The sequence below is a fragment of the Tursiops truncatus genome, chromosome 9 (assembly GCF_011762595.2).
Source record: "Tursiops truncatus isolate mTurTru1 chromosome 9, mTurTru1.mat.Y, whole genome shotgun sequence".
NCBI classification, from domain to species: domain Eukaryota; kingdom Metazoa; phylum Chordata; class Mammalia; order Artiodactyla; family Delphinidae; genus Tursiops; species Tursiops truncatus.
The window spans coordinates 58,932,513-58,959,449 of record NC_047042.1 but is presented as its reverse complement, the minus strand read 5'-3'; the positions used below and the strand labels follow the sequence as shown (position 1 = coordinate 58,959,449).

The 26,937-nt window shown below is 41.3% G+C and overlaps 1 protein-coding gene across 3 annotated transcripts in view; it reads right to left on the bottom strand.

The window, feature by feature from the left end:
• CHN2 (chimerin 2) overlaps positions 1 to 26,937 on the bottom strand; it is a 333,107-nt gene that overhangs the window by 115,746 nt on the left and 190,424 nt on the right. For all 3 annotated transcript variants that reach the window (XM_019926255.3, XM_033863119.2, XM_019926262.3), the window contains exons 4-6: positions 13,737 to 13,768; positions 9,617 to 9,730; positions 4,114 to 4,399 (exon numbers count right to left, since the gene is read on the bottom strand). In XM_019926255.3, coding sequence (XP_019781814.1) covers positions 4,114 to 4,399; positions 9,617 to 9,730; positions 13,737 to 13,768 — 432 coding nt within the window. The remainder of the gene's footprint in view (positions 1 to 4,113; positions 4,400 to 9,616; positions 9,731 to 13,736; positions 13,769 to 26,937) is intronic.

Below are 26,937 nucleotides of genomic sequence, written 5' to 3'. Positions count from 1 at the left end.
TTTACGGAGGGTTTGCTTTAACGTATGTGAATTTAGGACATGATGAATTTTGCTTTCTTATTTAATTTTCTGAATGGGATCCTGCATTTATCATGATTCAAAATTCAAAGAGTATGAAATAGCAGCAGGAGTCTCCTTCCCTCCCTTACATCTTAGGCACCCCCGTCCCCTCCACACTGGCAACCCTGATATTAGCTCTTGCATCCTTCAAGGGATGTTCTATGATTTTGCAAGAAAAAAATGTGTAAAATCTTTTTTTCTTGTTTACACAAATGAAACCATACTGCCCATACTATAGTATATTTGGTTTTGCATTTGATAACTCTGGGTAATCTTTTCAAACTGGTCCATATGAGAGCATCCTCATTCTTTTCTGTGGTTGCATAATATTCCTGTACATCGGTGTACCATAATTCATATAAGCAATCCAATCCCCAACTGATGGGCATTTAGGTTGTTTTCTGATGTTTGCTATTATAAAAAATAGTGAAATGAATAATGGTAAACTATAATATATTCTTAAATGTGCTTGTACTGTATCAAGAATACAGATGATTTTTCTCCAGTAAAGCATAAATGCAATTTAATCCAGCAAGCCAAATTTACTTAATAAATGTGCTATTGAAAATATTGTTGTCACATATATTTGATTCAGTTGGGTATCGTTTACAAGGCAGTTTAGTTATTAGAGCTATTGATAGCAGTGTATTTTCAAAAGCACATCACGTAAATATTAAGGGATTCTTACTATCAATTGACTTAGGATGGTCAAAAGCAAGAGTGTTTGCTTAAGGCAATAAGGGCAATAAGAACAGAATGAGGTCCAGCTGCTCCATAGATTTAAGAAGCTTTGAACTTGGAGTTAGGAAGTGTGGGTCTGATTCCTCATCCTGCTATTGTGACTTTTTCAATAAAGTGGGGATAATGATTCCTGCCCTATGTACCTGGCAAAGTTGTTCTGAGGATAAAATGGGAAGCTATTTCACATGCGTGAAATCTGTTTACGAACTGCAAATGTCTGAACCAATGTTAAATCCTGTTATTCTTACATTGCTTACAGCACCAGTTTTGGAGGTCAGTAGACAATCCATCTACGGAATAAATTCTGAAATAAGTTTCATAAAAGAAATGACACTGGGGGCTTCCCTGGTGGCGCAGTGTTTGAGAATCTGCCTGCCAATGCAGGGGATATGGGTTCGAGCCCTGGTCTGGGAAGATCCCACATGCGGCGGAGCAACTGGGCCCCTGAGCCACAACTAATGAGCCTGCGCGTCTGGAGCGTGTGCTCCGCAACAAGAGAGGCCGCGACAGTGCGAGGCCCGCACACCGTGATGAGGAGTGGCCCCCGCTTACCACAACTAGAGAAAGCCCTCGCACAGAAACGAAGACCCAACACAGCCAAAAATAAATAAATTAAAAAAAAGAAAGAAATGACACTGGGCATGACCATTTTAATTAAATACATGAAACGGTGGCCCTTATAGATCATAATGTTTTAAAAATCAATTAAACAATCCGAAAGAAATCAGATCCCTATTGGCTAACAACCACAACATTTTTTTTTGCACCCTCCCCTCTCCCCACCTCATCTGCAGTTATTAAAATCAAGTTCATTGCTAACCATCTTGACAGGAGGTAAATCTGGAAACAGCTCAAATCTGATGGGGTAGGTAATATCTTTTTGCCAATTTACACTGTTAATATTCTCAGATTTACAGGTAACATAGTCTCTCTGGATTCATTAGGAAATGAGCAATAAAATAAACGGGCGGATGGAGTTTAAGTACTCTGGAAAATGAAATGCTGGGCTGTATGGATTTGAGAAGTATTAGGAAACCTACCCATTTCACTCATTAAAACCTTCAAGACGTGCCACTACCGAAGCAGACAGGTGCCGCGGACATTCTCAGTCAATCCACTCAAGCTTCTGCCACCTCTTTTCTAGTTACTGTCTCCATGGCAGCAGTCCACTGACCTGCCCTTAAGGGAAATGGAATTTCTGGCAAGACTGAGACTTGGTAATTCCACTTGTCAATACAGGTCAGAGAGAAACAGATGGAGGCGTACCAAGTTACTTCACAAATCCAGTAACAAAATGAGCGACCCCTGGCAAATGACCAGACCCAGTATTCGGAGTGTCCTCCAGGAAAGCCAAACACGGCATCATCAGCATCTAAGAAACACGCACCACCAACACCTGTCCATCAAACCTTTCACTGAGTTTGGACTTTCTCTTTCAACATTTTCTTTATTTACCTTTTCCTAAAAAGGTAAAAGTATACTGGGTGGCTCACTCAAAGTGATTATTAATCTGATTATTAATTTCCTCCCAAATTTAATCTTAATAAATAAATACAAAATGATCTACAAGAAATGACATATTTTGTCGTGTAAATTTCCTTATGGGACTATCATCTAGAAATATCAGTTTCCAGTGACCCAACTTCCCTCGTGGCGGAGGGCAGAAATCGGTGAATGTCAATTCCAACACCCAGGATCTAAACTCTCATCCCAACTACACAAGAGTCACTTGCTACTCACCTCTTTTCCTGGAAATGTTCTAGTGTGTCGCCTGCAGTTGTAACAGATTGCCTTTATGGTGGCATCACTCTCCAATTCAGAAATATAAACACCACTTCAGAGATTTATTTTACAATTCATCTTCTGATTTGTCATGGCTAGGAAGGTCAGCTTCCAGATTTTCTATTCTAAATTACTTTTCAACAGATTTGGCAAACAGAGTAAGGAACGGCTTTTGCCTGGACGGGAACAAACTCTGAAAGTTGGGACCCAAGTTCTCTCTCTCTCTTTTGTTGAAATGTAAACAACCAGAAACCCCACCACTTCCCAAATCAATTATTTGCAAAAGAATAAACAGGTGCTTTGGAGACTCTGGAGTTATAAAAAGAAAATGGCAAATGATTTTTTTCATGAGCCAGCTGCTCATCTGACATGATTCTGAGGAAGGTTCTCCTAGGCTCTAAAGCTTAATTAGCAAATCAATTAAGATCCTCCCCTGTCTGCCAACAGAACCGCCTGCCATCCTCTGCTCTCCTCATTTCAGTGCTTTCTGGTGCATCCCCGTCGCCAAAGCCGGAGCCCAATCAGTCGACCTGAGGTTCCTTTGCTTTCTGCTAACACTGGACAACAGGGGGACGAAGGGGGCCATTCCAGTTTAATTAAGGATTAGTAACCACCAGAAGTAGCAGTGCTCGCCCTGCTTATTGACATCTGCCCCAGTCCAAGCTCGCCTTAGAAGCTGGGCTCAGCACAGACTCAGTGGGGGCTGACTGGCGTGGCTGGCTGTCACTTTCTTTCAGTGGAAAACAGACAGGACCAGGCAAAGCAGATGGTTCCTAAAGAGGCACATCCAAAAAATCTGCTAGCAAACTGCGGTGGTGTCTTTCAAATAAACAGCAGCTTACTGGAGAGGAAAATCAGATCTTCCTCGCCACATCCTGCCGTGATGCAACCACCTTGAACATCACCCACTTAGGAGCTTCTAATCCTTGGTGAGGCATGATAACTCCTCCTTTGGGACAAAGGATAGCCTGTCTATCCAAGCCTCCCAGAGACAGCCATCATCACCGCTAATGCTCCCATCTCCGTCAGTAAAATCCGTTATCTAGGTAAAACCACCTTCAAGAGACGGCTGACCTGTGGATCACGCAGGGTCACCCAGTCCTGAGAGAAGGAAATGCAAATACCATGTATCTGGCCAGCTGGGTGGACTAGAGATGGAGCCAGTAACACCTCAAATGGCAATTAAAAAGCAAGTGACTAGTTTCATCATAAAACATTAAGGGGATTGTCTCTTCCTTTCAAACTCCAAATAAACGCACAGATAATTATCTGTGGAAGTCTTGGCTCTGACCGCATGAGTTGGGGCAAATCATCAAACATTTCTGGACGTCACTGTCCTCATCTGTAAAATGAAGGGGTTGAACTGAAAGATGTCCAAGGTCCCTTTTAGCATGAAAATTCTAAAGTTCTTTCGGTGGAGGTGGGGTGGTCTCCTACAACATACTGGCAAATCACATATAGAATTAATCGTCCGGTTTTTCAGCATAGATTAAAAAAAGAGAGACTGTTTTTGTCCCTCGTGTCGCTTACCTTTTCAACCGCTGTGTGTTCTTCATTTGTGACGCTGGCTTTTCTTGATTCGTTTTTAGACCTGCTTAGCCTCCTGGATACTTTTTCTCTGAGTAAAGTGGCATATCCAATGTGTTCATAGATGGGATTTGTTGTCATTTTGGAAATGTATTCAGACGCTTTTGTTTCTATGTACAGCGTTATCAAGCCATCTGTGACCAGATCGTGAATCGATTCAAACCTCTTCTCACCCACAAAGTGTTTTCCATCATAGAAGAGCCTGTAGTTCAAGGTCTGGTTTCCAAACCTGCCCATGAGGAAGGAGAAATCACAGTAGTGTTAGAAATCACAGTAGTGTTAGAGTGGCAATGGCAGCTAAAACTTCCCAAGAGTGTACTGAATGCCAGGCACTGGGCTAAGCCCTTGGACATGGTTTTCCCCATTAAGTTATCATGGAGACCCGTTGAGACAGGTGCAATTATTATCCCTGTTTGACTGCTGAGGAAACTGAGCCTTGAAAAGATGGGGTACCTGATTGAGGCTACATCCTTGGAAAGAGGCAAAGGTGGGTTTAACCCTAGCCAGTCATATGGCATCATTTGGTCCTAGAAATCACTAAGGCCATTGGGTCATAATCATTCTCATTTGTAAAAGTCAGGGAGTACTGCCTGATTTACAGATATCTTACATAAATTTCTTAATGGGAACTAGCCATGCCCCTCCACCCCCTCCCCTGTACCAGGCAATTACCTCTGCAAGGGAAGCTATCACCACTGGCCTGATGTCCTTTTATTATTACATCTTTAACCACTATCAGTAAAGCACCCCATGCCTCTCACCCCAGTTGGTCCAACAGAAGGGAAACAGGGGAGCTGTGTGGAGCTCCCTGCTTGAACGCCAGAGCCAGCATTCCAGTAACCTAATCATTAGGGTGCTCTCCCTTTAGTTCTGATTGTTCCCTCTTGGCCTTGGTCCTATATCTCACAGCCCCTGCTTGGCTCCCCACTGGGACTGTCAACTCCTGCTGCTGGGATGCTGGGAAGCTGGGAAAATACTTTGCATCTCTAGGGCACTTGCTACTCTTGAAGTGCTTCCCCATAATGACATCACTGAAGATATGCCATCCCCAGTCGCAACCTGGAAAGCATCGACCATTCCACAATCACAGCATCGAGATGGTGGGTTGAACACACCTTTGTGGGCTGACCTGGGAAGTGTTTCTTTCTTTCTTTTTTTTTAATACATTTATTTATTTATTTTCTTATGGCTGCGTCGGGTCTTCGTTGCTGCACACGGGCTTTCTCTAGTTGAGGCGAGAGGGGGCTACTCTTAGTTGCGTGCGCGGGCTTCTCGTTGCAGAGCACGGGCTCTAGGCACGTGGGCTTCAGTAGTTGTGGCACGTGGGTTCAGTAGTTGTGGCTTGCGGGCTCTAGAGCATGCTGTCCCCTGCATTGGCAGGCAGACTCCCAACCACTCTGCCACCAGGGAAGGCCCTGGGAAGTGTTTCATTGATACCATTTCTTCCATGGAGAAAGAGCTTCCCAATTCCAAAGAGTTCACGAATGAACTTTTGGAAGACAATCCAAGTCTGAAATTGAAAACCTTCACCAAACCTTATAGGATTGCCATGAGGATCAAAGGACATAAAATATTTGATCCAGGTTAGGAAGGTGCAGTAAATGCAATGCCTTTTGGGTGCTGTGATTTTTATTTTCTTTTATTTTTTGTTTAACATCTTTATTGGAGTATAATTGCTTTACAATGGTGTGTGAGTTTCTGCTTTATAACAAAGTGAATCAGCTATACATATACATATATCCCCATATCTCCTCCCTCTTGCGTCTCCCTCCCACCCTCCCTATCCCACCCCCTAGGTGGTCACAAAGCACCGAGCTGATCTCCCTGTGCTATGTGGTTGCTTCCCACTAGCTATTTTACATTTGATGGTGTATATATGTCCATGCCACTCTCTCATTTCGTCCCAGCTTACCCTTCCCCCTCCCTGTGTCCTAAGTCCATTCTCTACGTCGGCATCTTTATTCCTGTCCTGCCCCTAGGTTTTTCAGAACCATATATATATATATATTTTAGATTCCATATATGTGCATTAGCATACGGTATTTGTTTTTCTCTTTCTGACTTAATTCACTCTGTATGACAGACTCTAGGTCCATTCATCTCACTACAAATAACTCAATTTCGTTTCTTTAAATGGCTGAATAATATTCCATTGTATATATGTGCCACATCTTCTTTACCCACTCATCTGTCAGTGGACACTTAGGTTGCTTCCATATCCTGGCTACTGTAAATAGTGTTGCAATGAACATTGTGGTACATGACTCTTTTTGAATTATGGTTTTCTCAGGGTATATGCCCAGTAGTGGGATTGCTGGGTCGTATGGTAGTTCTAGCTTTAGGTTTTTAAGGAAGCTTCATACTGTTCTCCACAGTGGCTGTATCAATTTACATTCCCACCAACAGGGCAAGAGGGTTCCCTTTTCTCCACACCCTCTCCAGCATTTATTGTTTGTAGATTTTTTGATGATGGCCATTCTGACTGGTGTGAGGTGATACCTCATTGTAGTTTTGATTTACATTTCTCTAATGATAAGTGACGTTGAACATCCTTTCATGTGTTTGTTGGCAATCTGTATATCTTCTTTGGAGAAATGTCTATTTTGGTCTTCTGTCCATTTTTGGATTGGGTTGCTTTGTTTTTTTGATACTGAGCTTCAGGAGCTGCTTGTATATTTTGGAGATTAATCCTTTGTCAGTTGCTTCATTTGCAAATATTTTCTCCCATTTGAGGGTTGTCTTTTCGTCTTGTTTATGGTTTTCTTTGTGGTGCAAAAGCTTTTAAGTTTCATTAGGTCCCATTTGTTTATTTTTGTTTTTATTTCCATTTCTGTAGGAGGTGGGTCAAGAAGGATCTTGCTGTGATTTATGTCATAGAGTGTTCTGCCTATGATTTCTTCTCACAGTTTTAAAGTGTCTGGCCTTATGTTTAGGTCTTTAATCCATTTTGAGCTTATTTTTGTGTATGGTGTTAGGAAGTGTTCTAATTTACAAATGCTAAAGGAACTTCTCTAGGCAGGAAACACAAGAGAAGGAAAAGACCTACAATAACAAACCCAAAACAATTAAGAAAATGGTAATGGGAACATACATATTGTTAACTACCTTAAATGTAAATGGATTAAATGCTCCAACCAAAAGGCACAGACTGGCTGAATGGATACAAAAACAAGACCCATATATATGCTGTCTACAAGAGACCCACTTCAGACCTAGGGACACATACAGACTGAAAGTGAGGGGACGGAAAAAGATATTCCATGCAAATGGAAATCAAAAGAAAGCTGGAGTAGCAATTCTCATATCAGACAAAATAGACTTTAAAATAAAGACTAGGGCTTCCTTGGTGGCGCAGTGGTTAAGAATCCGCTTGCCAATGCAGGGGACACGGGTTCGAGCCCTGGTCCAGGAAGACCCCACATGCCTCGGAGCAACTAAGCCCGTGTGCCACAACTACTAAGTCTGTGCTCTAGAGCCCACAAGCCACAAGTAGTGAGCCCGCGTGCCACAACTACTGAAGCCTGTGGGCCTAGAGCCCGTGCTCTGCAACAAGAGAAGCCACCGCAATGAGAAGCCCGTGCACCAAAACGAAGAGTAGCCCCCACCTGCCACAACTAGAGAAAGCCTGCACATAACGAAGACCCAACACAGCCAAAAATAAATAAAACAAATTTAAAAATAATAATAATAATAAAATAAAATAAAGACTATTACAAGAGACAAAGAGGGACACTACATAATGATCAAGGGATCAATCCAAGAAGAAGATATAACAATTGTAAATATTTATGCACCCAACGTAGGAGCACCTCAATACATAATGCAAATGTTAACAGCCATAAAAGGGGAAATCGACAGTAACACAATCACAGGAGGGGACTTTAACACCCCACTTTCACCAATGGACAGAACATCCAAAATGAAAATAAATAAGGAAACACAAGCTTTAAATGATACATTAAACAAGATGGACTTAATTGATATTTATAGGACATTCCATCCGAAAACAACAGAATACACTTTCTTCTCAAGTGCTCATGGAACATTCTCCAGGATAGATCATATCTTGGGTCACAAATCAAGCCTTAGTAAATTTAAGAAAATTGAAATTGTATCAAGTATCTTTTCTGACCACAACACTATGAGACTAGATATCAATTACAGGAAAAAATCTGTAAAAAATACAAACACAAGGAGACTAAACAATACATTACTAAATAACCAAGAGATCACTGAAGAAATCAAAGAGGAAATCAAAAAATACCTAGAAACAAATGACAATGAGAACACGATGACCCAAAACCTATGGGATGCAGCAAAAGCAGTTCTAAGAGGGATACAATCCTACCTCAAGAAACAAGAAACATCTCAAATAAACAATGTAACCTTACACCTAAAGCAATTAGAGAAAGAACATAAAAACCCCAATGTTAGCAGAAGGAAAGAAATCATAAAGATCAGATCAGAAATAAATGAAAAAGAAATGAAGGAAACAATAGCAAAGATCAATAAAACTAAAAGCTGGTTCTTTGAGAAGATAAACAAAATTGATAAACCATTAGCTAGGCTCATCAAGAAAAACAGGGAGAAGACTCAAATCAATAGAATTAGAAATGAAAAAGAAGTAACAACTGACACTGCAGAAATACAAAGGATCATGAGAGATTACTACAAGCAACTATATGCCAATAAAATGGACAACCTGGAAGAAATGGACAAATTCTTAGAAAAGCACAACCTTCTGAGACTGAACCAGGAAAAAACAGAAAATGTAAACAGACCAATCACAAGCACTGAAATTGTGATTTTTTAATACTGTGATTTTGTGGTAAAGTGCTGCGATGGCTCGCTGGCGTGGAGCATCATGACTACCCCTGGGAGCTCAGTGTGAGGTCAGTGTGATCTCTGAGAGAATCCTCTGGTTAAAGCGCACGGCCGTGCAGGCACACACGCACAACGTGAGGTGAAGACTTTTGCCGAGGGCGAAGGGAGGCAGAGGTGTGTCTCAATCAGCAGGCTTGATGTTTCAGAAGGAAGCAGCCCTAGAGCACCAGCTTTGCAGATGATTCTTCAAAGAATGCTGTGTATGCATAAACAGAGCCTCAGAGCCCATCAACTGATAACAGGAAATGTATAAGCCTCTGACATGCTGCTGGCTGCTTTGTAAATGAAGTGAAAATAAAAAATAATTAGGGGAGAATGGGGAGCAATTGATTTAATGGGTACCGAACGTTTGGGATAATGAAAAAGTTCTGGAAATGGATAGTGGAGATGGTTGCAGGACACAGAATATATTTAATGGCGCTGAATTGTACACTAAAAAATGGTTAAAGTGGTACATTTACATTGTATGTTATGTATATTTTACCGCAAAAAAAAAAAAAGGGAAAAAAATAAGTCAAGTCTCCTGTAAAGCAGCTGCAACAGTGGATGAAATCAGGCTCACCTTAGTGCTAACGTGTAGCACCCTGGCTGGCGCTGGCTTTCTCTAAGAATGTAGGCGCCCTCCACGCCTCCAAGAAGCTCATCTGCCTGCTCTCGGGAGATGATCCCATGAAACCTGAGGAGAGACAAGACCATCTTTGTTCTGAACAGATCACATACCAACATGGACCACAAAGAGCCGCCTAAAAAAGATGGTGGGTCCACCTGGAACCTACAGCTCCCCATTTAAATGAAGAGGGGTGTGACTACTGTATACTTCCAGATGGGCTTGGACCTGGCTCTCAGCATGCACCCAAACACATAATAAGCATGCAAGTAGGCAAGGCAAAAGGAAGAACGCCCAGTCCACCTGGCTTTCTGCTATTGCCTTTGATCACAAGCTGAAAATTAAAGTCGTAACCAAAAGCCAGGTGTGGCTCCTCTTTTATCCATGAAGGAAAGCAAAAGAGCATTTACCAATTCAGCATTTACCAATTCAGCACTCTGCTCATCACTAGGTATCATCCTGATTGCAAACGAGCACGTACTGATTATCACCCTGCTTACGTCAGTATGGGGTGCTGTTCGTTTTAGAGGCTCATTCTCTGGAAAGAAGAGCCAGAAGTAATGAATAGCCTTCCATTCCTCTAAATTTTGAGAGCTATCGCTTAGGGATGTGTTTGGAAAATGTACCTATTTTTCTTTTTTAAAGATAATGTTTATTTCTTCCCCCGCAATTTAAAAAGTAATACACATGCATGTAGAAAATTCGGTAGGATTGCAAGCTTGGCCAGTAACTGCTTTGCTCTGGAGGGGATGTCTGGGACCTAGAGAGCGGACAGCGATGCCAGGGGAGAGGAGAACAGGACAGGAGTTAGGGACACACAACCAGCCAGCTCTCTCTGCTGCCCTAAAGCAAAGACAGCGGCTCACCCCTGTTATCAGAGATTTGATCAATCTGTTTCAGAGGAACGTGGGAGCTGGGTTGTGGCGGAGTGAGGCCAGGGCCAAGGGGTCCCGGGCTCCTGGGAGAGGGAACACCACCCTCTTTCTGGGATGACCCAATCTTAGGGAATTGGGGGGAATAAATTAGAGAAGCTGGCTACACAAGAAGTGCTGTTGTTTTTTCCACAGGAATGCAAAGATTCTTAGAGGACACATGTACCAGGATAACATTTTGGAAAAAAATAAACCTATCACAATACTTATGTTCTAATTCCCTTCTATTCTTTACAACTAGACCTTACAAGCTGAAGCTTTAGTCCTAGGGGAGTGAGGTCAAACACTCTGGCCTTGAGTTCTCAGATCAACTCTCAAAAGCCTAGGGCAGTGATAGCTTGGGAAAAAGGGGTGTTCTGGCTTCTCAAATTTTGGTTTTAAATCTTGAGAGTCAATGTATGGAGGTCTTGCAGCATCGCTTTTCCGGGGTGAGGATGAATGTGCTGTGTGACATAAGAGCAACCCTCCTTTCCAAAAGGAGACCAGTGTCCCCAGTTCTTTTGGGAGGGAGATTGGGAGAAATTTGGCTAGAACCCATGTTCAGTGGGTCTAAGCTGGGAGGTGGAGAAGCCTCCTTTGCAGCAAGAGCTGGGGCTGGAGAAGGCTGGAGAGAGAGAGAGAGAGAGAGGGAGAGAGGGAGGGAGGGAGGGAGGGAGGGAGGGAGGGAGAGGTGGGAGGGACGTGGAGAGGATAGAAGGGCAGAGGGCATTGGAAAGTTTCCCACATCAGAAAGGACAAAAGCTGGTGCCACAAGAGGTTTGAGGCTGAGATGTCCAGGACACAACCTGACAGGGCAGGGCAGGGGGTGACCGCAGCAGGAAGAGGCACACGCAGCGAAGGGCACAGAAACCTGACACCCCTGACCCAGGTCACTCTCTGGGGGGAGAAGGGCAAAAAAAAAAAAAAAAAAAAAAAAAAAATGGGAAAAGGAATATCCCAAATAGGCAGTTAACCTGAAAGCAGCTTTGTTTGAACTCCCTTGAATGGACGTGTTTCAGGGATGGCCAGCAGCAGATGTCAGGTGTCAAGAACTAAGTTAAATTCAATTGTTCAAAAGAAGAAAATGACAATCTTGTGCATCTGAAGACCCAGTGTGTGGCTCATCAGCCCCTTTAGGCATGGATTTAAAAGTACCCATCATGTATATATCTATGATCCCAACTTTTCAAAAACCAGAGCTTGCACAAAGACTGGGAAGAAAGAGATGAAGGGAAAAAAGTTAACAATGCTTCTCTTTCACGGTGGGGCTATGGTGTTTTCCACCTTGTAGATTCCTATATGTTCTAATTTTCCCAAATTAATTGGGTATTAATTGATTAACTTTTTAAGAACAAAAGTAATACCTACCCACAGTGGGAAAATTCAAAATTTGAAAGTTAAAAGGCACGAAAGAAATAAAAATATAAACAGTAGAGAAATAAAAATTCCCTTTCCCTAATGGTATCTACTGAACACACTTTCTTGTGATTCTTTCTAGGAAAAAAATATGCATATATGTTTCCTGAATAGAGCATGTCTTACTTTTTGAATGGAACAAAACCTTTCGTTTTTAAAAAAGAAAGGGAAACACAGAATATGAAGTTTTTAAGCTAACTTCCCTCTAATACGATATATTCCTTTTTTATGGTTAAGAAAATGTTTCTTTGGTCTCGTTTCACTCTACAGTTTATGTGGATGGCGGAGGGGGGGAGGTTGGACTATGAAAACTAGAAGGTTATTCAACGAAACTTTTATGCAAAAAAGGGAAAGAAACAATAAATAGAGTTTCTTTTGGAATTCATGTACAAAAATGTTCTATTTGAGAAGTATATAATAGGTTTTCATTTTCTCTTTTTTAAATTTTTAAATCTCTTTTCTTTTGCTCTATGAGCAAAATCCAAATCAGTATACTGAAGAAAGAAAAGTCCTATTACAACCAGGTTAGATGTTAGGGACATGGGGGTGGAAGAGAGAGGAGGCTAGCGATGCAGGCAGGTATTCCAGAGCCCCCAGCTTCCCAAGGCCCAGTAGGAAGGTTCAGAAACACAGCCGTGGCAATTAGGAAGTGGCTGCTGAACTGGGACAAATAAGAGGGTCATTCATCACGGAAGTGAGGCTCTGATGGGTAAGGGAATAGAGGAAGAAGGTTTTGGATTGGCTGGGAGAGCTCTGGGAGCTGAAAGAGACTTTAACCTTATAATGCCTCCAGGTGGGACATGGGAAGAAAATCGAATTGTGCATCTGACTGACATCCTCCCCCGCTCCGCCTGTGCCCTTTGCTCTGTCTGGGTGGTTCTGCCTGCTGTGAGCTGTGCACCATGCCACAGCCCGAGACTGCCAGCTATTTTTATGGTAATGCATATTTGCTTTGCAGTAGGTTTCTGAGAAAGTAAAACAAGAGATGAAATTAAGAGGAAAATAGGGGGGACTTCCCTGGCGGTCCAGTGGTTAAGACTTCGCCTTCCAATGCAGGGGGTGCGGGTTTGATCCCTGGTCGGGGAGCTAAGATCCCACATGCCTTGTGGCCAAAAAGCCAAAACATAAAACAGAAGCCATATTGTAACAAATTCAATAAAGACTAAAAATGGTCCACATTAAAAAAAAAAAAATCTTAAAAAAAATAGAGGAAAATGGGGGAAATCATAATTATGGTATTAAGGCAATTTGGCTAATAGATCCATGTCAAGAGAAATCATCATTTTGGTTTTAGGAGACCAAGGAAATGGGACGACTTTCCTGAGTGTTGTGTTTACTGAGGTAGATGAAAGTAAGGAATTCAGCCTCAGTTCACATTCTTCGACACCCTAGCTGTTTATATAGTATTGAAGTAAAAGTGAAATGAAATACTAAGAGAGCCACAGTTATGAAAAAATGCCGCCTTACGCCTTATGTTTCGAATACTTGCCGGGCACTCAGTGGCTGCTTTTGTGAAGAGAACTGAATGGAGTAGGAGATAGTCTCCCTCCCACATTCATGAAGCCAAGCACCTGAATATTATAAGAAAATTCAGTACAAAGGGGTCTGATTGCATTTATCCTTATTATTAAACTCTTGCACAATGGACATTTGATGAAGACTACATATTGGAAAAATTTTAATATTTAAGTGACATAGGAAGTGACTACTTATTACATTATTAAAACAATGAATAGCATAATACATACTCTCTTCCATAATATTTTGGTCTGTTTCCCACCTATATGGAAAAGAAGAGAAGTGTTAGTAATGCATTTGAATTCAAACCAGATAGATAAAAATACTATTCAAATAAACAGAGCTAGAGTCCTGGGAATAATTTTATTCCAGTTTTTATTCCCCAAATCAGAGATCTAAGACACTCTGGAGTTAAGCAACACATTCCACTCTCTTGAGTAAAAATGACCTAGAACTGCCATATTTCTCTCATCATTAGGCTCACTCCCCACCCAAACTCAATCAGCCAATAAAAAAGTTTTTGAAGGAAACACAGTGAGGCTTATTTTAATATTAAGGAATTTATAAAAGTATTACAAGGCTTCATCCTGAAGGATAGAACAAATACTTTTAGCATGAATAAAACACAAACGTTTATTTCGATCTTCACCTAATTGTTTCATTATGTATTTATAATAAAAATGGGGAGTGCACCCGGATTAAAAAATAAGTTTAATTTGGTCTCTTTCCCAATAAAATCAATATCCTAACATTCTTATTTTTTTCATCAAATGGTGAATGGGCTAAAATTCACTTGACAACAGAGGTACAAGCTTTGGAGGATAAGATTTATGAGTTGACTGAAAAGCATAAACATTCCAGAAAAGATTTTTCAATCACATCTTGAGCCTTGGGGTTATCCCATTGGATTTCTGCCACATATATGTGATAATCTACTTTCATATGAACTTTGTTTTCTTACATTCAAGGTGGTGGAGTTGGTAAGAAATTAACATGAATTCTCATGTTCAGCTTTTATTCTTCTAGTCTGATTCCAGGGACACTGAGAACATGTAGAGCTACATGAAGTTATGGATTTCACTGATGGTTATAACAGCAAGATCATGTTTGTTTACTAGGGTAGAATATGAGCTGGGCAGCTACTTCATTTATAGTCACTTCTGTCTACAGTCACATGGGCAGTTTTCTCAGCAGGGCACCGTGGTGGGATTTGAAGGCAGTTTCCTGGCCTATCTTTACTCTCCAATGGGTGCAGGGGACCCGAGTGGGCAGTAGGGAGGTATGGACTAGAGGAAAAGGTTCAGAAGGGGGAGCCGGCTCTCTGTGGACCACCTTGACAAGCCTGCCTTGGACAAGCCTAGCTGGCATAAAACTAATCCTCTAGATACTTCTAAATACGTGTTCACTCTTCTGTGCGTTTTACACCTGAAAAGCACTGAACCAAGAGAGGGCATTCATCACTCGTTTAGGTTTGAAGCCTGTTGTGTGTCATTTATGAAGGAAGATCTAAATGATATGATTAATCGAAGCACACAGTGTGTAAAAAGGCACCTTGTTATCTGATTACTCTACATGCTGGAAAGCTTTTGAATGGGAGTTGAACATTTTGTCATTTACACTGTTCGACTGGCTTTCACAGTTCTTTCTTCCTCTCAGGATACTGTAGGTAATGTGGCTGCCACACCAACATGCCGTAGAAGAAATTTAGAATTTTAGAAAAGCTGATGGAAGTAGGTAATATATAATACGCGAGATATCTGTCCTTTCTTTGAGAGTCAATGTTCCACATTTTGAAATGACTCCCCATTTATCAGGACAATTTTATTTCCATCTTTTTGGCTGAGCCATGACACAGATTTGCAAATCTAGGTGTCGCTACCAACCCCATTCCCTTTCCTCCATCCTCTTATCTTTCCAAAAGAGAAGGGTAATTTTTTTTTTTTTTTAGCATGTGAAAGACAAGTTTTTATTTGCCTCCAAAGGACTCAGGTAATTTAGAGAAATTTAAAATACGGTTAGTCGGTAAGGGGGAATCATCCCTCCTCAGCAGCTGCTGAATAATCAAGCCTAACGACCCAGTTGGGCCTCAGAACACTGTTAACCTGTCTTTGCGTAAAAAAGAAATGACTACAGTTTTAATTATAATTTGGGGTTATCCATGTAGTCTGACCCCTTTCCCTCACAACCCTTATTCCATTGACTATTGACTCTACCAGTTGGAAAGGAAAATATTTCCTTGAGATTAATAAAAAAACAAAAGGGTGGTAGACGATAATAAGAGAAGGGTAATTAATCTAATTTCCCAGATGGACAGCATGGTAGATGGAGCTTACTATGAACTCCTGGCGTGCAGGTAAGTAGTTAATTTAATTGACTCTTAAGAAGACAACAAATTGCTTTCAATTCATCCATCACTCATAAAAATATATGGTACACTTATGTTCGGAGCTCTGTGCTCAGCCCTGTCATTGTTCGTGAAGTGATGACCTCACAGGTGTGAGAGGAAAGCTATAAGGAGCTCAGGGGTGTTCCGTACTTGCAGTAAGAGGAAACACTTGAAAAATCTAACATAGGCCGCTAAATAGGGAAGTCAATATCTCGGGTGCCTTGAGGAATACCAAATAAGATCCCGCCTGCAGGACCCTTTGATCCAATTGAAGAACAAATCTGCATATGAAAACTGCAAGAAAATAAAACAAGAGCACTGAACTGTGTGGGAGAGACTACCCGTGGAATAGGGCCATACAACAGGTCCCCAATATTGCGCAAAACGTATACTAGAATATTATTCTTTATTTAGCTGAAATTCAAATTTAACTAGGCATCCTGTTTTTATTTCATTTTTTCTAAATCTGGCAACCCTACATAGGGAGAGAGGAAACGTGGAAGTAAGAGAGAGCGAAGACAGAGGATGTGGGCAGTCATCTGATCACTGCTCCCACTGTCCAGGCTGTTTTGATAGTGATCTGATTCAACCTGTCATCCATCTGTTGTCTCTGTTGCTCTTAAAGAAAACATAGCTCCCTCGTTAATGTTAAAGAGAGAGAGAATGGCTGAGATTAAAAAAAAAAAATACAACTATCACCTCTTCCTTTCCTAAACTTTTGCTCACAGGAATGTAAACGTAGTCCTTCTCTCCACCATTCACTAAGCTTTTAACCAGTCAAGAGCTTAATATAAGTTAAATGACCCCAGAAAAATCATAGAATGTGCACATTTTTTTAAGGCAGATAATTCTGGATCCTCGAATCCAGACAAAATACAGTCGGCTGATGTCAGGGCTCCAAGGGACAAGGAACCTGACTAGAGAAACTAGAACCTCTACCCTGTGATGCAGTAATGCCTTAAAGGAGCCTGACTCTCTCCAGGTGCTGCCCCACATCAGACACTGATGGAGTTAGGTCCCACCTGTGAAATGCAGATTTGTTTTATTAAAGAAGCCGTAGCATTGAATTTCAATTTCCAGGTGTATGAGATTCTCTTCAGTGAATGAGACAGAGGACAACTGATAAATAAAAAGTAAGGCAGCTCAGAAGTTCTTGCATTTTCATTGAGAATTATGCTTGTTAAAATCAGGCAACTTGACAAAAAATGGAGGGCTAATTTAGGTATGCACATGGATTCAGGAAGGGACAAAGATGTAACATATCCCAACATGAAGGAAAGTTGGTTCTGGAACTTCCCTGCCACTGTGATTATCCTAGGATAACCCATCACCTTGGTGGAACTGGTCTTTGAGGATATGACTAACAGAAATCGGATCTGCAATGCCTGCTCTTGGGGTTTAGTGATCCAGCTCCAAGAAGTGAAAGAAGCCCACCCTTTTCAGGACAAAAAAGTAATAATTCGTATACATATTGCTGGATCTTCCAATACTGGATCCTTTCATGATCTACCTGGTTCTGAAAGGAACACCTCTTTTTGAAAAAGGAGGATACCAAGTAGATCGGTGAGCAAACAAACACCTGAAATGCATCCTGCCCAAGACACAGGTGAATTTGGTGTGTGTGGTGTGACTGAAGAATGGTGGCTGATTCTTTTTATAAATATAACTGAACATCATATTCTAAGTAAGCATCATGTACAGGAGAATAGTCCTTCAAGGTAGGTGATACATGACACTGATGTCACTGTTGATGAGAACACTTTTGGAATTCCTCTTTTGGAACTGCCTTAAGAATCACTACCCTTTTTCTTGGATATACTCAGAGCTGCATTTCTCAAAGTGTGGTCTTCAGGGTGCTCGTTAAAGACTGCAGGATCCTGATCCTTTCCTCAGACAAACTGAATCAGAATTACTTAGGGTGGGGCTTTAATGTGTTATTTAATCAAGTTCCCCTGGATGATATTTAAGCATACACTAAAGTTTCAGAATCATCTGGTAAGAAACATACATTTATTTTTTGAGAATGGATTTGAGAGTGGATGTTATTGTGGCAAACACGTATAAGTTATTCACAGCCAAATTCAGTAAATAGGGTGAGTGATCCGACCTGGAAACACATCTGAGACAAAAATGAGGCATGATCCTAAGATACTAAGATTTGCACCGTGACTTATTCTGAAGGTTCTTTAGAAGAGCATTCCCAGCACACTCTAGGCAATGGGAAATTGGTGGAATAAAAGCACAGCTTCCCAGGATGACTGACTGGAAAGGGACCACGACTCTCATGTAATATATGTTAAACTATTTCATGACTTTATAGTCACACCTCATATATAATTATTGCCAGTACTGTGACTACTGAAGATGGTTCTAGTCCTGTCTAGCCCTGTCCATACAATGCACCCACCCCCTGCTCAACAGTCCATTGGTTTTTGTATGTTCTTATTTTAAGATCCTGAACTTTCTTTTAATAAAATAAAGGTGGATCACAAGATGGTTGAAAGGGTGGGCTCTACACTCAGACTGCCTGTCTTTGAGGCCAGATCAGTGTGTCCATAAGCAGGTTACTAATCTCTCTGTTACTCAGTTTCCTCATCTTTAAAATGGGGATGATAACAAAAATACCTGCTTCACTGAGTTGTAATAACTGAGTAAATACATGCAACATGGTTGCAACAGTTCCTGGAGTACAGAGATATTCAATGAATATTAGCGATTACTGGTGCCCAGAGAGACCCTCCTGTGTAGAGGAGGAGAAGGTAGGCCCATTATTTTCTGTGCTCTTAAAGCTCCTTTTACTGATCTCTGCTGAAAAACTTGACATCTCACCATATTTTAAATCTTTATTGGGCTGGCTCTTCTCTAACTATTCTGTGAGTGTTTTGAAGCAGCCATTTTTGTCTTCATTATCATTGTATTCCTAGGATTTCACCTGATGTCAGGCACAGGGTGAATGCAGGTACCTCTTGTTATCTGAATCAAATCCATTCCGAAAAATGTGTTTTTCGGCAGCAGAGTTTCAAACAGCAAGAGCCTATATTCCATTATTTTAAATGGAAAAAAATAATAATTCGTTCTTAGAGCATCCCAAAACATCAATGTCTTAGATATTATTCAAATTCTTTTAAATAATTATATAACAACCTGATAAGAATTTCTGCATAATATAAAATATTTAAATGCCAATTATGTAATTGTTTAACACTTCATGATGTGATTAATAGGTATGTTTATGTACAGTCTGCAGCTGAACAGAATAGGAATTTCATTATCCTTCTACACTGAGAATGTTCTATAATAAAAAACACAATGAAATAATATTGCCAAAGATTTGAAAGATACTATCTAAATCAGGCCTGAATTGGTAGTGCCCCCAGGTACCTGGCCCAAACAAATACTGAGGAGCTAAACCCTCAGGGGAAAGTGGGGGGAGTTATGGGTATAATGTGCAGTATGTTTAAACAGGAGGTAGAACAGGAGGACTCTGAGGTATGAGAGGAGCCCCTCTTGCATCACCTAGCTTTCCTGCTACTCAATGTGTGATCTGGGGACCGACAGCATGGGCATCACCTTGGAGCTTGTGAGAAATGCAGAATGTGCATTTCGAAGGGGAGTCACATACACATTAAAGTTTGAGAAGCCGTCACACATAGGAGAACTTGTGGCAGCAGGTTTTTAACTGGGAGAATGATATTGGCTAAAACCTTCTGTAAGTTGTTACAGCAAATATTCGGAGAGTGATTGTTCTGAGAGCAAAGGGTGCCTGTACTCATTAAATGTTTGCAGAATGAGACAAAGATCATGAACGAAGAGCCCCGCTGTCAATTCAATTGCTGTGTGACCCTGAATAGGTTATTAAACTTCTTTGCATCTCATTTCCCTCGACTTTCAATAAAACTGGAGTTATAAAGATGTACTATTTTAATAAGGCTCTTTCAAAGATTAGGTGAGATAATGCATGTAAAAACCGGTAGGGCTTGGAAAAAAAGTTGTGGTAATAGGCTAACATTTACTGAGTGGCTATTCTGTGCCAGGAACCGTCCTTAGGTTTTCACGTGTTGATCTCATTTAAGCCTCCAAACAAACCTATGAGGGAAGCGAGTGCGATTATTTTACACAAAGCCCTCAAATAACTAGCTTGAGGTCATAGATCTAGTAAGTGCCTTTGGACTCAGCACACATACCTTTAACTACAATACTGTGCTTCCCAGCTTCTCCAGAGCAGATGCCAATCAATGCTGATGGCTTCATTGGCTAGCAAAATTCTACGGACTGGTTTCAGTCTGAATTATCTGAATTGTCCTTGATTTTTCTTTGCCAGGACTGAACACCTTAAAATCTCCTTGGACTTCTGTCAATGAGTTAACAAACGAGAACTTGGAATAAATTTGCCTAGATGTTGTGATATTCTGGGTCTCTCAACGATTTCCCTGTGATTTAGAATTAAATGTATTCCAAACTACCTGGTTTGTTTTTCAATTTATTCTTCTAATTTTAAGGAAAAATTCTCAGCGTTTTGCAAAGCTTGAAAGAACAGTAGGGTGACAGCTGCATAGTGAGAGACAGGAAGCATAAGCCTTAAATGAGTTTGCTTTATAGTCAGATTATCATTGCCTAGATAAACACAAGTTCTTTTATATTCAACACAAAGGCATTTAAAGAATATTGTGAGTCCCCTGTAAACAAGGTTTCCAATTATTGAAAAAAACTAAGCTTTTATAATCCCTCAGCAGCTGGTATGTGTTAAGTTTTTGCCTAATAGAAATAATTTAAAAACCCAATTTAGCAACCTCCTACACAGGGCAGCTAGACTGCCGGATTCTCTGAGATACAGATCAAGTGTAGGAGAAAAGGCTTTTGATGGGGGGATTTGTATTGGTGATACTGGGGCAATTTCATCCAGAAAAAAATAAATATGGATTATTCCCTTCTAATTAGAAATCAAAGATCTCTGTTGAAAGGGAGAGAAAGAAAATGCAAGTACTGAAATTTACATTCTTGTGGTCAGATTGCATAGTATAGAATGAAAATTGAGCAAACGTGTAATCTCCGGTTTCTTTTCTTTAGTTTTCCTCATGGCATCACTTTAACCCTTCCAGGATTCTGAGGGCATGCTGATGAGGTGCATTCCTTCCTGTCTTGATTAGAGTGTATTATAAAAAATCTACTGACCAGTCTTTCTGTAATAAACCTCCTTAAAAGATTACCAATGGTTTTCCTAAGTTATGTAAGTACCCACAAGTCGGGTGCCTTAGTAACCTACTATAAACATTCTGCTAACATGCAGATGCGCACAATATCAGGTTGCGTGCTCAGGACCAAAGCAGTTTCCATTCATTTGGTTTGTTTTCTGCCTTCTTCTCCTTTTTTTCTCATATTTCTCCAGGAATTATGATTTAAAAATCAGTGACAATATTAGAACAATTAAAAAGACTTTTCATAGACCAGTGGTTTTCAACTGGGAGGGGAGGTGTTTTTCATTCCCCAGGAGATATTTGGCCATGTCTGGAGACAGTTTTGATGGTCATGACTAGGGGGAGGGTGCCACTGACATCCAGCGGGTAGGAGTCCAGGGATGGTGGTAAACATCCTACAATACACAGGTCAGAACACCCAAAATGTCTATGATGTTGAGGTTGAGAAACCCTACTTTAGACTAAAAGAACTTTGAACTCTCGAGTATTCCCAAGGAAGATCAGTAAGAAACATTCTTTTAACTAAAATGCAAATAAGCAACAAATACTTTAAAAACATAAAATAAAATGGAGTAAAAGGAAGGTAAGAGGTAATACTTGTTTTTGATAATACTGATAATTTATAAGAGCACCTTTCAAGAAAAGACAGAAATACCTCCAACTACTCAGGGAAATAGCTCAGATAAATACAAAACTGAATAGACTAACAGCTCAATCAGATTAATAAGGGAACCAACCTCTCTCCCCCCTTGGAAAAATTATAAACAATCTAAAATATGAAAAACACTAAAGAAAAAAATTTAAGATATTATTCAAGAATATCAACCACGATATGCATACATGTGAACTAATCGATATATACACACTACCGAATGTAAAACAGTTAGCTAGTGGGAAGCAGCAGCATAGCACAGGGAGATCAGCTCGGTGCTTTGTGACCACCTAGAGGGGTGGGATAGGGAGGGTGGGAGGGAGATGCAAGAGGGAGGAGATATGGGGATATATGTATGCATATGACTGATTCACTTTGTTGTGCAACAGAAACTAACAGTATTGTGAAGCAATTATACTCTAATAAAGATCTTTTTTTTTTTTTAAATAAATAAATAAATAAATAAATCCCTTATGCCATGGGACCCCACACCACAGCATGTTGCTTTGAAACTATGCCTTGATCCCTGGGCTGGAAACAAAACTTCCACCACTCACACTCTCAGTGTTAGAGAGCGCACTCGGGGGTGGGGTGGGGTGGGGTGGGGGTGAAGCATTGAATGGCTGTCTAGTACCTCAGTGATGTCCTGATTTCCCAGGTTTAGTTATATAAGCACCTTTACAAAACAAGCAGCATAAAAGAGGAAGGTGAATTGCCCAAATTCCTTATATTTGGATTTGAAAAGTACTGGAAGGGTAACTACACCCAGACACACACTCATACAAATACCCATGCCTTGCACATTCAGCCCTTTGCTCCTGGTTCTGGGTTTCTCCAGGTTCAGACCTACTGACCCTGACCCAGAACCCCACCGAGGGCACAGCCCAGGAGGAGCGGAGGAGGAGGCAACACCTCACAGGTGCCTTCAGTGTGTGTGCTTCGGTTCTCCCAACAGGTGAGTTATGTAGAGACTGGCATTCCTAGTCCACAGAGGAGAAGAGGGAGGGCCCTGTGACTACATCACCTGAAGATCACACAGCGGCATGGAGATGAATCCAAACCGACATCCGACTGACACCAGAGCCCATAACCTTCTCCTACACCAAGAGGAAGAGAAATTGTCCAGGGAACAAAAGAGATGGTGCACTCACAGAAAACACCGACTCTGCTGTAAAAGGTGGGTTGATCTTCAGCTGTTAAACCCCTCAACCCTCCCATCTGGACACCTGGGTGGGCTGACTGTTACAGGAATACAGTAAGTCCCTTACATACGAACCTTCAAGTTGCGAACTCTCAAAAATGCGAACGTGCATCTGGTTCCAGCAAGGAGCCAGAACCTGTGCCATCCACGTCAGGCGTGAGTGAAACTGCAGCTTGCCCTCCGTCTCCTGTTGCTGACGATCCTTCATCTCTACCATCTCCCACCTCCTCTCCCTCCTCCAGTCAGTAACTCGTCTTGCCTGTTCACTCGATGCCAGCCCCTGTGTGCCAGCTGTTATACTGCACTACTGTACTTTTCAAGGTACTGTACTGTAAGCTTAAAAATGTTTTCTTTTTTGTTTGCTTGTTTTTTATGTTTTATTTGTGTGAAAAGTATTATAAACCTATTACAGTACAGTATATATAGCCGAGTGTGTTATTTGGGTACCTAGGCTAACTTTGTTGGACTTACGAACAAATTGGACTTACGAATGTGCCCTCATTACGGAACTCGTTCGTATGTAGGGAACTTACTGGTATCTGTTCACCACATCTGATGGCCAACCTCCTTTTCTCCCCATCCCAGTGAGTGGTACTACTCAGGGCATCAGCCACCCAGTGCCCAAGCCAGAAATTGTCATCCCAGATTCCTTCCTCTTTCCCAACCCCACTGTCATTAAGTCCTGTCCATTGTATGTAATTTCTTAATTGCTCTTGAAGTGCTCTCTCTTTTTCCTCATGTTCACTGCACTGCATAGTCACCTGGACTACTGAAATTGTCTTTTTACAGGTCTCCCTGTCTGCACTTTAATCATCTTCCAATTTATCTTTCGCACTGAGGGCAGAAAATGCAGATCTCATTGTGTTACTCTCTGCTCCAAATTCTTCACTGCCATGTGGTCAAAACCACACAACTTAGTGGGGCCTTCCCAGACTATTCTACTTAAAAGTGGCGCCTCCTTTCTTTGGCAGACCCCATATCTCTTCTCTGGTTTATTTTTTTCCACTACATTTATCATCATCTGAGATACTATATATTTTAATTGTGGGCTTTTTGCCAACTATATATTTTAATTGTGGGCTTTTTGCCAGTCTCTGCCATTCAAATAGAAACTACACAAGGGTAGAGATTTTTGTGTTTTGCTTACTGCTGTATCTCCAGAGTCTAGAACAGAGCTGGTATATAGTAGGTGCTCAATAAATATTTATTGAATGAATAAATGAATAGTATACAGAATCTTCCTTTCTTTAATCAGTAATCTTTTGATGTTCCAACTACCTGCTTTTTTTTTTTTTTTTTTGGCAAAAACTCCTATATATATCCAGCTCCTCCCTTACTTCTTCAGAGCAGTCCCTCAGAGCCGTCTGAGAGGCTGTCTCCCAGGCTTAAGTCCTCAGTTTGTCTGCCAAATAAAACATAATTCTCAACTTGTAGGTTGTGCGTTTTTTTCAGTCGACAGTCCTTAGCACACACACTCCTGCTCCACCACATCCTCGTTCCCCAATTCTTTCAGTTCTTAATACAGAATGCCTTGTAGTTTCACACCTTGGTTGTTCATAGACTTTGGCCATTCTTTGGTTGTGATATTTCCTCTGCCTGGAATTCTAATACTTGCTCTCTAACCTGTCTATGCCCCCTAACCTGGCAAAATCTCACTGATCTTAAAACTAAGAGGCAAGATGCTACTATGGTAGGAAAATCTTTCCTGGCCAACTCACACGAGTTTAGGTATGGTTTCCTAGCCTCTCTATGAACTTTATAAAGGCCTCAGTTAGGGCCAGGATCTTATTAGGATTGGGACTGTTGGCCTTTACAACCTCAGGATGAGAGCTCCTTACGGAAAGGGCTCCTGTCTTTTCACCTCTGTTGTCCTAGCAACCAACAGCATATGTTATACAGAGCTCAGCTTCAATGGAAGTAATACATTATTTGAAAGACCGCTCTGCTAATGGCCCTACATTCCCTTCCTGGGCTCACTGAAATTTCAGAAGGGGCGTGCATGGCAAGATAGGCAGTACTGCTGGCTCACACCTTGGTCCTTTATGCTTCTACACCATAGGACAAAACTTGCTCCCCTCCCAGTTTTCTGAATCTCCAAAGAGTGAAGGATGACGCCCACAGTGAACAACCATGACTGGTAGTCAGTGATTCTGCTAATCAAATTCCTGCACATTCTGGGGCCAAGGGGTGAACATGTGAACCAATATAAGCTGCTCAGATGCTCTGACCCTGGAATTTGCAAGTTGAGGAAAAGCCATTAAGAGAAATGGTTACAGCTGATTCACATGCATGGCAGAGCCTAACAGCAACAAGAAAAATAATTGCTAATAGTCATTAAGAACTCACTGTGTGCCAAGAATTGTGCTAAGCACTTTCTTGCCGTATGTTGACGCATTCAGTCCTCATGACTAGCACATAGGTAAAAATCTATCACACCCATTTCCAAAGGGCAAACTGAAGCACAGAGAAACAGGGTATAAAAGCAGGCCGTAATATCCCAGAGCCTGGGCCCCTAACCACACACTCTACTGCTCAGAGGTGCAGCCATCGTATTTCCTGGATCCCTGGAGATGTCCTGATTCACAGATCCTTCCCAAAGCCCCTTGTTCAGCCTTTTTTTTTTTTCTGTTCAGAAAATTTCTTCATATCTTTCCAACCACTCTCCTCACTACCCGCTCTTCCCAATCTTCCCCCCACCCCTAAATTTAGCCAGATTTGGTTTCCGTTGCTCACAAAAGAATGCTAAGTGATATTCCCATTAAATCCCAATCTCTAAGGCTGGAGCCAGGGTGGCTGTGAGGTTTACAAAGCTCCACAGGGGATTCTGACACATATGCAGGAGTGGAAACCATGATTTTGGGCAGTAGTTTCCAAACATGGAAAGAATGAACAACTTCCTAAGACTTCTACATGGATTTTGATCTACTCTCACAGTAGCCTTCCAACGGCACTTAAAAGCCTAGCCACGGGCATTACTCTCCTCGGCAGCTGGTCCACAGCATCTTCCCAGCAGCTCACTTTGACCCACTCTTCCTTGCTACGTCTTCTCTGACACCGATTCCTTGGCTCCGTGTGTTGACACCCAACACCCACCTCTGGCACTGCTTGTATGGACAACCCAGCTGGGCGTATTGCTCTGGCTGTGATCTCTTGGCTAGGGCTTGGTACTCATCCTCTGACATCCTGAAGCCACAGCTCCAGGAAAAATGACTTTCTTCCCATCAAGCCAGAGCCCATGGAGGCCACATTGGCCAGGTTGGCTGGTCGGCCTCTGACCAGGGCAGGAGAAGCAAAGGTGATGGGTTCACTTGTCCCTCCTCCTGATACATCCTACAGACAGGCACCTTATTTTGAAAAAATCCCATAAAGGAGAGTCAAAGTCTAGGATTTAATCATGGACAGTTATTTTATCTTAATATCTAATCTCACATCTCTCTTGCTTCAAAATACACTTTTTCCCTTCCTTTGGTTTTCAGTACAGATAAGAACCTGAGCATATTCTCCATAGGAGGTTTCCATTATTAGAAGCCATCTCTGTGCTACCTGATGGCCGGTTCTTCCTCACACTAAATAATCCTTGTTCTTTTAATCTTTTCCAATAGATCCTATTTTCCAAACCTTAATTCATCTTCATTATTCTCCTTGGAACTCTCTTTAAATTCTCCACGTACCTCTTAGGCTCAAAGAGCTTGAAGTACCCAATAGAATCGAAGCAAATCAAGGGAAAATTAATGCTACTGTTAAATTTCTAGCAGGAAAAAGACTGGGTGAGTACACTCATTTAATTCCTCATTCTTGTTAGCAAATTCCTTCCTTCAAAGCTTAATGGTATTTGGGTTAAGTGGTACTACATGTGCTTTGGAAAAGACAATGTCCATCATTCTCATTCTTCTCCCCAGAAGTTTTACTTTTTCTCCCTCCTCCTAGAAATATAAGATTCAAATGTAAGTATTCAATGTAAGAATTCAAATTTAGGTGCTCGAACTGATGGATCAGA